Genomic DNA, 15,798 nt, shown 5'->3' on the forward strand with positions numbered 1-15,798 from the left:
CTTCACTTTGAAAACTTGTGTGAAGTTTTTTTCAGTGAGGAGTTAGGACTTTTGTTTCTTTTTTAAAAAAAGGAGAAGAGTTGTGTTCAGACAGGTGCCAGCTTAGGCTGTTACGATCTTTGTACCCGTTATCTGAAGACACGTTCCAACCAAGAGCATTGCATTATTTCAGATTATTATCTGAGGTAAATCATGGGAAGGTACTAATATATCATCAGCTAGGTCACAAGGTTATTTGGGGCTCCTTTGTTCCTGGCCGTCTCTGTGAATTATTCCAACGTGCTCTTGACCTGTCCTGATTCCACATATTCAGGACTCTGGAACTTGCGTATTTTTCCCTTCCAGAGCTGCAGCCCAGCCACTTAAATTGAAAGGAAACACTCTGCAAACAGCTGACTTCAGCAGCTGGAGGAGATGTCACGTGACCTGAAATAAACAAGAGTGAAAGAAGATTCCTCACTGCCTGCCTGTGGTGAGAAAGTGGAGGAAAAGTCTCGTTCTAAAAGCTCCACGCTAAAAGCTGATTTCAGTCCTCGCGCACCCCAATTCATAATTCACAGGAAGAGGTGAAGACTCCTAGGACATCAAGTGACCATATCAGGTAGGCTCTCCTCCTTAAGACAGCTCGCTTCCCCCTCACACCCCACATCTCCCCACATAATCCTTGATCCCTCGGGTATAATGTTATATTATTGATATAGCTCAATCCCATGCACGTTTATTTATGCAGAACTAAGTCCTGCTGTATTTAGTGGGGCTTCCTGCCAGGAATAGGTCCATGGGGTTGCAGCCTGAATCACTCTTATCCAACAAGGGATGTAAGAGGCAGACACAATGGCTTGGCTGAGCAGGTTGAAGGGGGAAGAATGTACGTAGTTCAGTAGTTCCCAAAGTGGACGGTATATCACACTATCCCCTCTTGCAATTCCCAGCAGCTGACATTTAGAGGCATACTTCCTCCAATAGGGGAAGTGGAACGTAAACATCTAGCAGCCACTGACGGCAGATCCTATTTTCCGGGGGCAGCCCTCGGTTTACAGAAGCCGTCCCGGTTTCTGATTTGATCCCAGAATGTCCCGTTTCCCTTAGGACGTCCCTGGTTTCATTTTAGAAATGTTGGAGGGTATGGTAGGACATCCCTGTTTTCATCAGAGAAATGTTGGAGGCAGTGCCGGATTTATGTATAAGCTAAACAAGCTATAGCTTAGGGCCCCAGTCTCTTGCCCCCTCCCCCCAATTTCACTATTAATATACTTCTTCTTAATTGTATTTCAGTTCAACAATTACAGTGGTACCTCAGGTTACATACGCTTCAGGTTACATACGCTTTAGGTTACAGACTCCACTAACCCAGAAATAGTGCTTCAGGTTAAGAACTTTGCTTCAGGATGAGAACAGAAATCGTGCTCCGGTGGTGCGGCGGCAGCAGGAGGCCCCATTAGCTAAAGTGGTGCTTCAGGTTAAGAACAGTTTCAGGTTAAGAACAGACCTCCGGAACGAATTAAGTACTTAACCCGAGGTACCACTATACTTAGATAAAATACAAATTTTGTTATGTGCAAATGACTTTAGATACCTATTAGGTCCATAAATTACCATATATCATATATTCAGCGCACAAAAAAGCGACAGATTGTTGTTGACGAAGGACAGCTGGACATACCAGGGCCCCATTACCTTCAGTAGCTTAGTGCCTCATCAAACCTGGTTGGAGGGCAGGGGGAAGCATTATCCATGACAAGTTTATTCCTGCATTGAGGGCATGGGAGTCCTCTCTGTGAATGTGTGGTGGACCACTTCCTATGCTTGATCTCAAAGGCTGTGGCGTGGAGTCTCATCCTGCCACTCCCTATAAAATATCTAGGTGAGATAAAGTGGTTTCTGTGGAACCAGATATGTGTGTAACATGCTATCTGTGAAGCATCAAGAGGAAGGATAGCCAATGGACATTTCTGATCTGCCTCAGCAGCCCTTGTTGTTTCTCATCCATCCAAAGTCCTTCCTGTTGCGCAGACTCAGCACTTCTTCCTTGGGAAGATTGTGTCATCACTGATATTCCTCCCATTGAATCTTTCACAGGCTGTCTTTGCCTCCAAGCTCCTGGACTCCTTCCTGAAATTCTGGCCGGCATCTCTGTCTGTTGACTTCCTTCTTGTGACAAGCATGGACCCCAGAGGTCTACGGTTCTTCGTCTTCTTCCCTATCCTGTTTGCCTCTGTCCAGCTGTGTGGTAATCTCTGCTTATGAGAAGTATCATATAGATAGATAGATAGATAGATAGATAGATAGATAGATGATAGATGATAGATAGATGATCGATAGTTAAATAGATATAGATAGCTATAGTTTGCAAATTGCTTTTCCCTCTCACTGAAATTCTTTAAAAAACATGAACAAGATTCACATTATGATGTATAACTATCGAGGATGTATAAGCCAAGGTTCTTACAGCCATAGCTGTCAACGTTTCCCTTTTTTAAAGGGAAATTCCCTTATTTTGAATAGGATCATAGCTGTCAACCTTCCCTTTTTTGCGGTAAATTCCCTTATTCCAGCGCCGTTTCCCGCTGCTTCCTGCTGCTATCGCGGATTGTTAGATATCCCGAGACTGTCCCTGGGACAGGTGAGGCTGCTGATCCCTTATTTTCAAATCTGAACTTTGACAGCTATGAATAGGATTCCTCGCAAGAAAAGGGAAAAGTTGACAGCTATGCTTTACAGCAGAATGTAGAAGAGAATCGGAATGAAGGTGGAGAATCTGTGGTGCTGATATGGGAAAAGTTTTTACCTTAATGAGGAAGGGTCAGGGCAGATTCACCCCATGCATTTAAAGCACATTCAACACATCTTCAAAGTTCATGACCCCCACCCACCCGGGCAAGAATGCTGGGAATTGTAGTTTCAACCTCACAGAGACACAAGTTGGCTTCATTGCAGGGGGTTGGACTAGAACCCTTAATATAAACTACAGTTCCCACAGTTCTTTGGGGGAAGTCATGTGTTTTAAAGCAGCCACATTCGCAATCCTGTTTTGTTCTTCTCTCGGGTCAGAAATCTCTGCAGGAAATTCTGATCGCATCAGGTCTTTGAATGCGGAGCTCTTGAAAGTGGCGGAGGATGCGTCTAAGGAACCGAACCCCAGTGTTTACCTGGCCCTGCGGCTGTCTAACGACCACAACTTGCAGAAGGAGAGCCAGTACCTCCAACGCCTGAAAGATGCCTTTCAGCCCAATGCCAGCACGTATGTTTAGCACAGGGTTTTGGTGGTGGGGAATTTTGCAGGATGAGGACCAGAGGCAGAAGGGGGTGGAGCAATGAATGTACATTGCTGGAAACCACAGAAGAGAAAAGTCCTCTTGGGATCAGGTCCCCTGCTTGCAGGTTTCACATATGGGTATCTGGTTGGCCACTATGAGAACAGGATGCTGGGCTGGACGGGCTACTGGCCTGATGCAACCAGCAAGAAACTCTTAATCTCAGGGTTATGGGTTCGAGTCCCATGCTGGGCAAAAATATTCCTGCATTGTAGGGGGTTGGACTGGATGAACCTCGTGGTCCCTTCCAACTCTACCATTCTATGATATATTAGTTCAGTATACTCTTGCATTCCAACAAAGCAACATCAAGCAAGCAAGCAAGCAAGCAAGCAGACAAGCATCTTACAATCTGAGTTTTGACAGTGTGGGAGACAACAGAGGGGAAGAAGGGGAGAGGGTGAGGGTTACGATCAGGTCTTCATTTAAAATATAGCAATAACGCCACCATTATTATGCCAGTGAATGTAAATTTTATTATGAATGAACATCCTAATTCTAGATGAAACAAAGAGAGAGCCGGTGGTGGTGCCGTGGTTCATCGGCTGGACTAGCAAATCCCTGCTCAGCCACAAAGCTCCCTGGGTGATGTTGGCCCAGTCAGGCACTCTCAGCCTAACATACCTCGCAAGGTTGTTGCGCGGGGAGAGCCGTGTACACAACCTTAAGCCCCTTAGAGAAAAAGGTGGGCTCTGAACGCAATAAAACACAGTTTCCCAAACTTAGGTCTCCAGCCGCTCGCTAGCTCCCATCCTCGCTAGCTAGCAGGACCAGCAGTCAAGGTGTGTTGGGATTTGTAGTCCAGAAACAGCTGGAGACACAAGCTTGGGAAGCCCTGTAATAAAATTGAACTGGATAAATGAAGTTAAACCTGGAGAAGGCCTAGCCTGGCTGCATGGGAGGGGCTAACGGCGTGGTTATTCTGACTTCTTCCAATCCAGCTCTCTGACTCCAGTCCGCTACCATGAGCATCCTAGCACAGGTCAGCTGGCCCTGTACCTCCTTGCGCTGCGGGCCGCCTGCCACGACATGGAGGCACTTGAAGGGAGGCAGCTGGTGACGCAGCTTAAGCTTCACTTGAACAAGGAAAAGGCGCAGATAGGTAAGGTTCCAGGCGATGGCGCCTGCTTGGTGTCAAGTGGCAAGGAGTTCCAGTGGGTAGGTGCTGCCACATTAAAAGACTGATTGAATGAAAGCAAGTGTTGGAAGTCTGAATTAGGGGCCAGCACTTAAGGAGAGGTTTTGCCAGCATCTGGAAGCCTCAGAGCAGGGCTTCATAGGCTAAAGGTCAGCAGGGAGCTGGGTAATTAATTACGGCAGAAAAGGCAGATTTACCCATTGGTCTTTCTCTTCCTGCACCCAGGTCACAAGGACACAGGACACCCCATCACCAACTACTACCAGTACAGCTTGGGGGTCTTAGCCTTGTGTGTTCACCGCAAGAAGATCGATGAGCATGTGATCCGCAAGCTCTTGCACGCAGAGGAGCGGGGACGATTTGTGCTCCACAACAAGCACTCTGTGGGTACGTGCTGCCCCCTTTGCACATGAGTCCATTCAGGTTTCTTGATCTCAACTGTTTTCTGCCCGGGGTGGGGTGGGGGGGTTTGATGCCTTTCAGCTTTAATGGTCTGTGCGGTTTCTGGCTGGGGGCAGCAAGCAGTTGGGGATGACCCATTTTAATCTGGTTTGCAAGAGGTTTTTTTTACTGCTGGTGAATGACTAATAATGATGATGATTTTATTTCAACCCCATCCATCTGGCTAGGTTTCCCCAGCCACACTGGGTGGCTCACAACAGAATATTAAAAACACGACAAAACATCAAACATAAAAAAACTTCCCTAAACAGGGCTGCCTTCAGATGTCTTCTAAAAGTCAGATAGTTGTTTATTTCCTTGACATCTGATGGGAGGGCGTTCCACAGGGCGGGCACCACTACCAAGAAGGCCCTCTGCCTGGTTCCCTGTAACATCATTTCTCGCAAGGAGGGAACCACCAGAAGGCCCTCGGAGGTGGACCTCAGTGTCCAGGCTGAACGATGGGGGTGGAGACACTCATTCATGTATATATTATTGTTGGTAGTAGTAGTAGTAGTAGTAGTAGTAGTAGTATACTATCCTATACCTGCAGGTCTCAGGGTGGCCTTCAAGTATATATTATTATTATTGGTAGTAGTAGTGGTAGTAGTAGTAGTATACTATCCTGTACCCGCAGGTCTCAGGGTGGTTACAACATAAGCCACAGAATAAAAACACAAACTACATTATAAAAACAAAAACATCCCAATGAACTTCCGCAACACATTTTAAAAGGGCATTGGATGTTAATTAGCCAAAGTCCTGGTTAAGGAGGAACATTTTTTGCCTGGTGCCTAAAGCTGTATAATTAAGGCGCCAGCTGAACCTCCCTGGGGAGAGCATTCCACAAACGGGGAGCCACTGCAGAAAAGGCCCTTTCTCATGTTGCCACCTTCCAGACCTCTTGTGGAGGAGGCACACCAAGAAGGGCTGCTCCGGGGCTCTGTGCCCATTTTCCCTGTAGCAGCTTGGCTCTCTTCTCTGGGACCAGCCCTACCGTTAGACAGAGTGGGGCATTGCCTTAGGTGGCAAGGGGCAGGGACTGGTGATTAGCTGTTGGGAGGACAGCGGTATGGAGAAGCAGGGAGCACCGTGGGTATGGAAAACGGGTGGCGGCGTTCAGTGGTAGAGCACCTGCTGTGCTTGCAGATGGTCCTGGGTTCAATTGCCCACATCTCCAGTTAGGGCTGGGAGAGACTCCCAGAGCTGCTGCCGGTCAGTGTAGACAGTACTGAGCTAGGTGGACCGATGGAGGATGCAAAGGATGTAGGCATGTGTTTGGGACTGGTGGGTCAGCTCTCCTCTTCATGGCTGTTTTAACCTTGCTTACCCAGACACAGAGGCGATGGGAGGTCTGGCCTTTGCCTGCTTGGAACGAGCCACCTTCTACAAGCCAGAGCTGGTGGCTAACCTCAGCCAGGCTGTGCAGAGAGTCAAGCGGAAGATATTGCAGGCCAAGACTGCAGAAGGGGCTTTTGGCAATGTCGACAGCAGCCCCCTGGCCACACAGGTGAGAAGGACTCTGCAGGTGAAGTTGAGGGATGGCAATTCTCACATTTACTATTCTATAGCTCTTGCTAAGCCGTTGCTTAGCTAAGCCGGTCTTCAAACAAAAACATCTTGGAGGTCCCTGGCCACAGAGAGGTTAGGCTGGCCTCAACCAGAGTCAGGGCTTTTTCGGCTGTGGCCCCGATCTGGTGGAACGCTCTGTCACAAGAGACTAGGGCCCTGCGGGACTTGACATCTTTCTGCAGGGCCTGCAAGACGGAGCTGTTCCACCAGGCCTTTGGCCAAGGCACAGTCTGACCCCCTCCTTTGGCAATCCTCATAGAACTCTAGCCCAATGGTTGCCATTAATTTGATTTTGAATTAATTTTAGAATGCTGTGTTACTTTTATTGTGGTTAGCCGCTCTGAGCCTGGCTTTGGCTGGGGAGGGCGGGATATAAATAAATTATTATTATTATTATTATTATTTTCTTACTCTGTAACCACAAGGCGGAAACTTGAAGGATCCCTTCACTAGTGGGCATGGCCCGTTAGAGCAAACGGGGCACTGTCCCACCAACCTCCCTCTGCCCCCGCCCAGCCCCCACCTGCCTGGCTTCTTATGTACAAGCAGCCCAGAGGTGGCTGAGCCTCTCCTCCTCCTCCTCTGTAGTTGCAGAGCTCAACAAGTAGGAGGGGAACAAAGCTAGGATGAACTGGCTCCCCCTGTCATTGACTCTGGTGCCACCTACTGTTGGTCTCCTTACCTTCAGCCCCATCAGCCCCAGCCACCTCTGAATTTCCTTTCCTGTTGCGTCCCATTCCAGAATCTGATTCCCTCCACTTGGTTCTACAGGTTTTTTTCCAAACACCACTTGCAGTGCTGAAGAGGCAAGTCTTTTTTTTCTCTTCCAATCTGAGGTTGAAGACCTTGGCTAGGGAATGACTTGCCTCTTCAGCACAGAGTGGAAGCCTCTGCGGAACGTCCGGCTGATGTGGCATTTCCCTTCTAGCTTTGCCAGGATTTCAGGCAATGCCAGCTGGCCACCGGTAGCCTCTTCTACCGTAGGTGGGAGTGCAAGAACTAACATAAAAAGGCACTTTTCTTCAGTCTCTGATGCCTTTCCCATCTCTTTGCGATTCAGTTCCTCATTGCTACGGGGATGAACCCAGAGTGTCCCGAGGCTGTTGCAACCCTGATTCGGAGCCTGGAGCGAGGAGATTTCCAAAACGCCCTCATCAAGTCCCAGTTGCTGCCTGCCCTGCATGGCAAGAGTTACCTGGATGTCGCCAGGGTGGTGTGCCAAGCTGAGAGAGGTAGCGGGCGAGGGGAGCAAAGAGGGTGTTGCAAAGGAGTAGTGGGGACGCAGTCCACTTTTGGCTCCAGTCAAGCCAGGGTAGAGCTGCGGAACACTGAGACCATAGAGGGGGAGCAGATCCAGAACTGGCCTCTGCGGGCCATTTTGACAGGTGCGAAGGGCTGCCTACATGTAAGTTGCCTGGCATCAAGTCACACGATCAGACACAGGTTTGTCCCAGCGAAAGAAGAAAGGGTGCAAAAACTTACGGAATATGCAGAAATGGCGAAACTTACCAGAAAAATAAGAAATCAAGTCAACCAACTTTTTAAATAAAAGAATGGAAATGGTTTATTGAATATTTACTAGTAATCTGTAAACAGATAAGAACACTGGCAGGATTATTGTAAAAACCTGCAGTTTTATAAGAGTATATATTTAAAGTAGATGAATTAATGAGCACCGTATTTTTTGCTCTATAGGACGCACCGGACCACAAGACGCACCTAGTTTTTAGAGGGGGAAATCAAGGGGGGGAAAGCCTGTCCGCTTCTCCCAGAGCTTCTTGGGGGTGCGGGGGAAGCCCGGGTTCCCCCCCCCCCAGCCCCAAAGAGCAAAGAAGCCAAGACAGCGAGCAGGATCCATCCCGCTGGCTATCTTGGCTTCTGCCATAGCCGCGCAACCTCTCCAGCTGGGAGCTAAACCTCTCCAGTGTGGCTAAAGAAGTGTGGCTAAAGAAGCCAAGGCAGCGAGTGGGATGGATCCCGCTCGCTGCCTTAGCTTCTTTAGCTGTGCGCAGCCTCTCCCCAGCTGGAGAGGCTGCGCAAGGCTAAAGAAGAAGCCTCTCCCTGGTGGAGAGGCTGCACACAGCTATGGCAATTCCCCCACCTCCCGCAAAAGCCCACAGGAGCCACGCACGCTTTAAGGAGTGCGCGGCTCCTGCAGGCTTTTTTACAAGGAGGGAAAAGGGATTGACTGGCCGCGTCAGTCCCTTCTCCCTCCTGGGGAAAAGCCCGCAAGAGCCTCACACTCCTTAAAGCGTGCGTGGCTCCTGTGGGCTTTTCCTGCCTGCCTCCCCCACCCCCCTGCATTCACTCCATAGGATGCACAGACTTTTACCCTTAGTTTTTAAGAGGGAAAAAGTGCGTCCTATGGAGCGAAAAATACGGTAAATTAATTTGGACTATGCAGAAATGATAAAAAATAAATTTAAGGAACCGCAGAAAGAGGGGGGAGGAAGTCGAGTTTCGAAATGTTAAAAGGATTGTGAAATCATTGAAATGTGTAAAACTGAAAATCGTAAATAAAATAATTATTATTATTAAAAAAAGATCAGATGCAGGCTTAGCTCCATTCTTAGCAATGTAACTTCCACAGCGCTGAGACCGGAGACAAGCCTCTGCCTGCTGCCATTAAAAGACCTATAAGCAAAGGCTTATCTGTGATCTTAGTACTGTGATGCTAAGCACTAATGTCGGAGATAACAGCTCCCTGATGTCTCATCTTAGCTCTCAGTGCTTAGATTGGAGGCAGCAGATCTCTGTGCCTGGAGCTGCGGAATTCACTCCTCCAAGAAGCAATGATGGCCACCAGCTCAGATGGCTCTGAAAGACAAATTTATAGAGGAAAAGGCTTTCGACAGCTACTAGCCAGGATGGCTGTGTACTACCTCTGCTGTCTGAAATATGGGAATCACACTCTGTGCTGTGCTCAGGTCCTGCTTGTGAGCTTCCCAGCTTTCCGGGCCCAGCAGGCACTTCTTATGTCCTTACGACAACTTGCATACTCACTTTGCCGCCAGCCAAAAAACAAGCAGAGGTTTCACCTGAGCATACACAGAGGGCCTCTTGCTCCCCCTCTGAGATTAAAGAGGCAGGGTTCTCCGGGTACCACTCGAAGGCCAGAGGGGGAAGAGGGACACCTGTGGGGAGGTGGAGCACACCTGGAAAGGGTCCAAAACGGCATCACCAATGATGCAGAAATGATAAGGTCCACCAGGAGCTCAGCCTACACTTGAGTAGGACCCTGGCAGAGACACATGCCGGACTGGCATGTTCTCTCCTTCCTGGTCGATGGTTCAGGAGCTTCCGCAGAGTCTTCACAGCTTGCGTAACAGACCTCAGCAACTCAGCATTTTGGCTAATCTACTTTATTTACATATAAACACACATGGAGCACTGCAACATGGCTCCCTCTCTCTCTAGCATCAGACAGCAAAGAGGAAAAGAACAGAGGACAATAGTCCCACTTCACGGAACACAGTAACACAAACATCCTGTCTCTGTCACTTCCCACTCTGTGGAGTCAAAACATACACCGTCATGTGATAGACAACAACCCCATGACTGCAATCATGGAGCAGGAATTCTAACAGAACACACCTGGGAAGGGTCCAAAACGGCATCACCAATGATGCAGAAATGATAAGGTCCACCAGGAACCAGCCTGACTCCTGATGCACCCTCAACCTTTGCTTCCTTGCATGCAGGTGGTTTGAATTTTGTCACCTCCTCTCCCAGGCTGGAGCCACCTTCCGGGAGTAGGCCAAGCATCCGTGTCCAGCTGCTTGTGAAGCAGCCACCTCATCACGTGCCGTTGTACAGACACGTCGTCAGAGTTCCTCTCGGCTCCTCTCTGCTGGACGCGTTGAAAGTTGCAGAGAAGCTGAATACCCCTAAGCGCTTCACGTGAGGCTAATTCCATCTTCATTTGCTTTGGCTGGTGTTAAGGGGGTGGGGGGCAGTGGAAGTATAGGAACTGAGGGAGCTGCCCTCCACCCAGGCAGACCACAGATCCATCCAGCCCAATACTGCCAGCACTGTCTGGCAGTGACTCTCCAAGGTTTCAGACAGGGGTGATTCATAGTCCTACCGGGAGATGCTATGGGGTGGGGCGGGGTTTGAACCCGGGACCTTCTTCATGCATTGTTTTTAGTTTTGATTTACAGTCGTGCCTTGGTTCTTGAACAGAATGCGTTCCAGGATTCCGTTCGACTCCCGGAACCGTTCAAAAACCGATGCGCGGCTTCCGATTGGCTGCAGGATCGTCCTGCAGCCAATCAGAAGCCGTACCGGATGTTCAGCTTCCGAAAATCATTCAAAAACCAGAACACTCACTTCCGGGTTTCGATTGTTTGGGAGCCGATTTCTACGGGAGCCAAGGTGTTTGAGATCCAATGTACGACTGTAGATGTGTATGCTGTTTTTTTGTGGGGTTTTTAAAATTGTTTATTTGCTTAAGAAAGAACCTACACTTCAATAACATACAAGACGAAAGAAAGGCAGTATAACAAAATAGAAATTAAACATACACACAAATTTCTGTCGTTTCATTCAAAAGAATTATTGTTGGCATTGTCGTTGGGAATGGGGATAGCAAACCCCCCCCCCCCATTTTAATTATTTGATTTTGTTATCTATAATGATACGAATGCTTTGTCTTTAAATTTAATTTTATTGCTGTTTTCACTGTATATCACCTTGAGCCAATTGTGTAGAAGGTTACTGATTTTACTTATTGGTTTGTTTCAGAAAATTTATACACCCCTTGCTTGCAAGAAAACACACCCTCAAAACGATTTCTAATTAATACGTTGATAATGATATTAATAATATAATAAAGCAATCAATGCCTACTAGCTGGCTGTTCTGCCTTCCCTTATCTCTGCCTCTGAATACAAGTTGGTAGCAATCACAAATGCAGAGAGGGATCTTTTATTACGATTATTTATTATTTATTAATTATTATTATACTGCCTTATACCCAGAGATCTCAGGGCGGTTCACAGAAAAGATCACAACAAATGTAATCAGAATAAAAAAACCACCCAATAACACCCCTCCAGAAAAGAGCTACATTTTAAAAGGGCATAGGATGTGAAGGAGGTAAACCAAAGGCCTGGTTAAAAAGGAACATTTTTGCCTGGCATCTAAAGGTGTGTAATGGAGGCATAGCTGTCAAGTGTCCCTTATTTGAAGGGACAGTCCCTTATTCCAGTGCCATGTCCCGCTGCTGTCCCTTATTGATGGATGTCCCTTAAATGTCCCTTAAATGATGTCCCTTAAATTTCAAAGGAAGCAGCTCCTCTCCCTCCCTCCCTGCCGGCCAGGGAGGAGGGAGGCTCCAACTGTGTTGCTTGGCTGTGTTGCTCACCCAATAAGAAGTCTAAGAACGACTGGGGGGTGGAGCTTGTATGCCTTTTGTGTGGCTAGTTAATGCAAGCTGAGGGGTGTTTTGAATGCTGGACGCCATTTGTTGCACGTGCTGCTGCAAACTTTGCAGTGCAAAGCCAGGTCGCGGAGCCATCTTAAGTTGAGGCTGCATAGGCCTTGTGGTGCATGTGATTCAGATTCTATTCAGTTGAACCTCTGGTTACAAAGTTGGTTGGACAGTGTTCTCGAAGCTACCAGCATGAGTTTGACCAGACTGCAGGAGGACAGGAAGACTGGAGTGCCTGGAACAGGTGAGGCTGCAGGTCCCTTATTTTGGCTGCTGGTCCCTTATTTTCAAGGCTGCTGGTCCCTTATTTTCAAATCTGTAAGTTGACAGCTATAAATGGAGGCCCAAGGTGAACTTCCTTAGGGAGAGCATGCCACAGACAGGGAGCCACTGCAGAGAAGGCCCCGTTCTTGTGTTGCCGCCCTCCGCACCTTTCGAGGAGGAGGCACACGAAGAAGGGCCTCAGAAGATGATTTCAGGATCTGGGTAGGTTCAAATGCTTGGATTGCAAGTTTCCCACATGCAAACTGTTCAGCCACTGTGAGAACAGGATGCTGAGAAGGGAGGTCTCTGGCTGGTCCAGAACGGTTCTTCCATTGTTCCTACACCTGCTCGTTCCTCAGCAATTCATGACAGTTCTTCCTTCTTTTGCTAAACAGGTTTGAGACCCAGAAGACGCTGTCTGGCCCTCTGCTGACCGCAGTGATGGGGGTGAAGCCTCGGGAAGGGGAACGCAAATTCTGGAAGGTTCTCCGAGCTCCAGACACTGCCCTGGAGCAAGGCGAGTGACAGAAGCCCAGCAGCAAAGGAGACCTTTGTCCCATCTCTGGGGCGGGGAGGGAGGGATTGGCTTGGACCAGGCTTTGCCAACCCAGTGCTCTCTGGGTTGTAGCTTTGAGCTACAAATCCCATCAGCCTCAGCTAGCATCACCAATTCCGGCTCTAAACCATTCCCTAGGCTTTGTCCCCACGATTCCAAGCCTGGTTTACACCCTTAGGGACTAAATAATATGCCTGTGCTGAGGGTATTAATTTGAGGGCATAGATTCTCTTGGCAGAACCTTAAAGGTAAAGGGACCCCTGACTATTAGGTCCAGTCGTGGCCGACTCGGGGTTGCGGCGCTCATCTCGCTTTATTGGCTGAGGGAGCGGGCATACAGCTTCCGGGTCATGTGGCCAGCATGACTAAGCCGCTTCTGGCGAACCAGAGCAGCGCATGGAAACGCCGTTTACCTTCCCGCCAGTGCAGTAGTTATTTATCTACTTGCACTTTGACGTGCTTTCGAACTGCTAGGTTGGCAGGAGCAGGCACCGAGCAAAGGGAGCTCACCCTGTGACGGGGATTCGAACCGCCAACCTTCTGATTGGCAAGTCCTAGGCTCTGTGGTTTAACCCACAGCGCCATCCGTGTCCAGAGCCTTACCCTACATCAATTTCTCTGCTTGGGTGTTGCAATTATCGAAGGGCAGTTGAATATATATAGTTTTAATTCTATCCAGGTTTAATTGTTTTTTAATGATTGTATCCCCCCCCCCCGTGTTTTAGCTGTTATTATTTTAGCTGTAAGCCACCTTGAGTCAGGGGGAAAGGAAGGGTGTTATTATTCGTAGTACAGTGGTACCTCGGGTTAAGAACTTAATTCGTTCTGGAGGTCCATTCTTAACCTGAAACTGTTCTTAACCTGAGGTACTTTAGCTAATGGGGCCTCCCACTGCCGCCGCGCGATTTCTTTTCTCATCCTGAAGCAAAGTTCTTAACCCGAGGTCCTATTTCTAGGTTAGCGGAGTCTGTAACCTGAAGTGTCTGTAACCCGAGGTACCACTGTAGTAGTAGTAGTATTACAGTAGTACCTTGGAAGGCGAACAGAATCCGTTCCAGAAGTCCATTCGACTTCCAAACGTTCGTAAACCAAGGTGTGGCTTCCGATTGGCTGCAGGAAGCTCCTGCAGCCAATCGGAAGCTGTGGAAGCCCCGTCAGATGTTCAACTTCCACAGAACGTTCATAAACAGGATCACTCACTTCCGGGTTTGCGGTGTTTGGGAGCCAAAACGGACGAGTACCAAGGCGTTCGGGATCCAAGATACGACTGTATTGTTAATGCACACAGCATTGGCCTTGCATAGGCAGCAGATTTAATTCAGCCTTGAGCTTTGTTGCATTTCCAGAAGGTGTTGAAGGTGGCTTGGATGTTACAGGCACTGAGAGGTGGCTGCATGAATGCATTCACTTCTGCTTGGAATGTTTTATCTTCAAGCATATGTCTGTAAACCTAAGGTCTAGGAACTTAACGTTTTTATTTGAAAAACTGAGATTGTCAGAAGATGGAATTCTGCACTTTATTTCTCCACTCCCATATCATTGCAGCAAACCCAAAGTCCTGGGGAGGAGCTAGAGGAGGATTTGGTCTTCGAAGTTCCTCTCTGTCCTTACAGCCTCGTCTTTTGCCCTCCTGTTTTGCAGGTATCGCAGACTACATCCCACAAAACGAAGAAACCATCCTCTTCAAATTTAGCCCTTGGTAGAAACAGCCCACACTCTGATTGATTGGCTCTCTGCTATCTCTGCCTCAACTGGCTCGCAGGACACATAAAGACACCAGCACAGAGGGAGCAATGAAGAAATCATGAAACAACAATGGGACACAAGCTCTGCCCGAGGCATAATGGAGAACAGCAACAACTGATAGACACAATATATTACAAGGACAGGAAGAAACATTACGGACAGAATAATTGCCACACCCAGGAAAAACAAGAAGAGCGTTTGAATGCTTCACCTGTAGCTGTATAAATCATTTAATGTGCCAATACAAATGGAAGTCTTTAAAACTGCAGCTGGCGATATAAAGGATTGTTATTTTGACCAGAACGTAATTGGAATTCATAAGATTTTGGAATGCAGAAATGAAGTAAACCTTCAAATCATCAATTCTAGCACGTGGGAGATCACCTTAATTGTATAATTTGGCATCTCAGTGATTGGTATTATTAATTGTATTATAACTTGGCAATGTTAGAATGAGGCTAGTATTGGATTATTGTAATTGAAAACTAATAAAAATTATTTTCCATTCTTTTACAGTAATTCTTTTGGACTTCCACCCAACATTCCATGACAGTTCTTTGTACATTTCAATTAGCTGCACATGTAGTAAAATATTCGGCTTATTTTCAACCTTCTCATATCCTTTATATTATCAACTGCTAGTCAGAAGATATCCCTTACTTGTATTTAAGATTGAATTTTTGTAAATATTCCCCTAAATACTCCCACTCACTCCTTGTCTGATTCATCATCTACATTTCTTATTTTGGGTGTCATATTTGCAAACTTAGCATATTCAATGAGTTTGTTTAACCATTGTTCTTTCCCTGGGGTCTCTGTTTCCAGTATCTTGCGTATAATATCCTTGCAGCTGTTGTAGCATATAAGTTACAGGCTTTTTTTTGCTAACTCATTCCCATTTATACCAAGAAGGAATGCTTCCGTTTTTTTTAGGAAATGTAAATAATAATAAAAAATTTAGCTCGTTGTACACCAGAGCTTAGGGCTTGCCGATCAGAAGGTTGGCAGTTTGAATCCCCGTGACGGGTGAGCTCCTGTTGCTCGGTCCCAGCTCCTGCCAACCTAGCAGTTCGAAAGCACGTCAAAGTGCAAGTAGATAAATAGGTACCGCTAAAGTGCAAGTAGATAAATAGATACCTGGGAAGGTAAACGGTGTTTCCATGCGCTGTTCTGGTTTGCCAGAAGCAGCTTAGTCATGCTGGCCACGTGACCTGGAAGCTGTACGCCGGCTCCCTCGGCCAATAAAGCAAGATGAGCGCCGCAACCCCAGAGTCGGCCACGACTGGACTTAATGGCCAGGGTCCCTTTACCTTTACACCATTTGCCCACTTGCATT

The 15,798-nt window shown here is 47.5% G+C and overlaps 1 protein-coding gene across 1 annotated transcript; it reads left to right on the plus strand.

The window, feature by feature from the left end:
* The first annotated feature begins 273 nt into the window (after positions 1-273).
* Positions 274-14,972, plus strand: TCN2 (transcobalamin 2). Its single transcript, XM_080986383.1, has 10 exons — positions 274-601; positions 2,080-2,230; positions 3,052-3,241; positions 4,256-4,416; positions 4,678-4,839; positions 6,228-6,403; positions 7,526-7,697; positions 10,167-10,365; positions 12,556-12,677; positions 14,358-14,972. Exons 2-10 carry the CDS (start codon positions 2,164-2,166, stop codon positions 14,417-14,419), a joined length of 1,311 nt encoding a protein of 436 aa, XP_080842509.1. The 5' UTR covers positions 274-601; positions 2,080-2,163; the 3' UTR covers positions 14,420-14,972.
* The last annotated feature ends 826 nt before the right edge of the window (positions 14,973-15,798 follow it).

This window comes from Podarcis pityusensis (genome assembly GCF_964106645.2).
Source record: "Podarcis pityusensis genome assembly, chromosome: 16".
In the NCBI taxonomy this organism is placed as follows: Eukaryota; Metazoa; Chordata; class Lepidosauria; order Squamata; family Lacertidae; genus Podarcis; species Podarcis pityusensis.

Bases quoted from the DNA above. Each gene is read 5' to 3' on its own strand.
- TCN2 (XM_080986383.1), top strand. From the start codon at position 2,164: ATGGACCCCAGAGGTCTACGGTTCTTCGTCTTCTTCCCTATCCTGTTT. The intron at 4,840-6,227 runs GTACGTGCTGCC...TTGCTTACCCAG, and splicing joins CCACAACAAGCACTCTGTGG to ACACAGAGGCGATGGGAGGT. The intron at 6,404-7,525 runs GTGAGAAGGACT...TTTGCGATTCAG, and splicing joins GCAGCCCCCTGGCCACACAG to TTCCTCATTGCTACGGGGAT.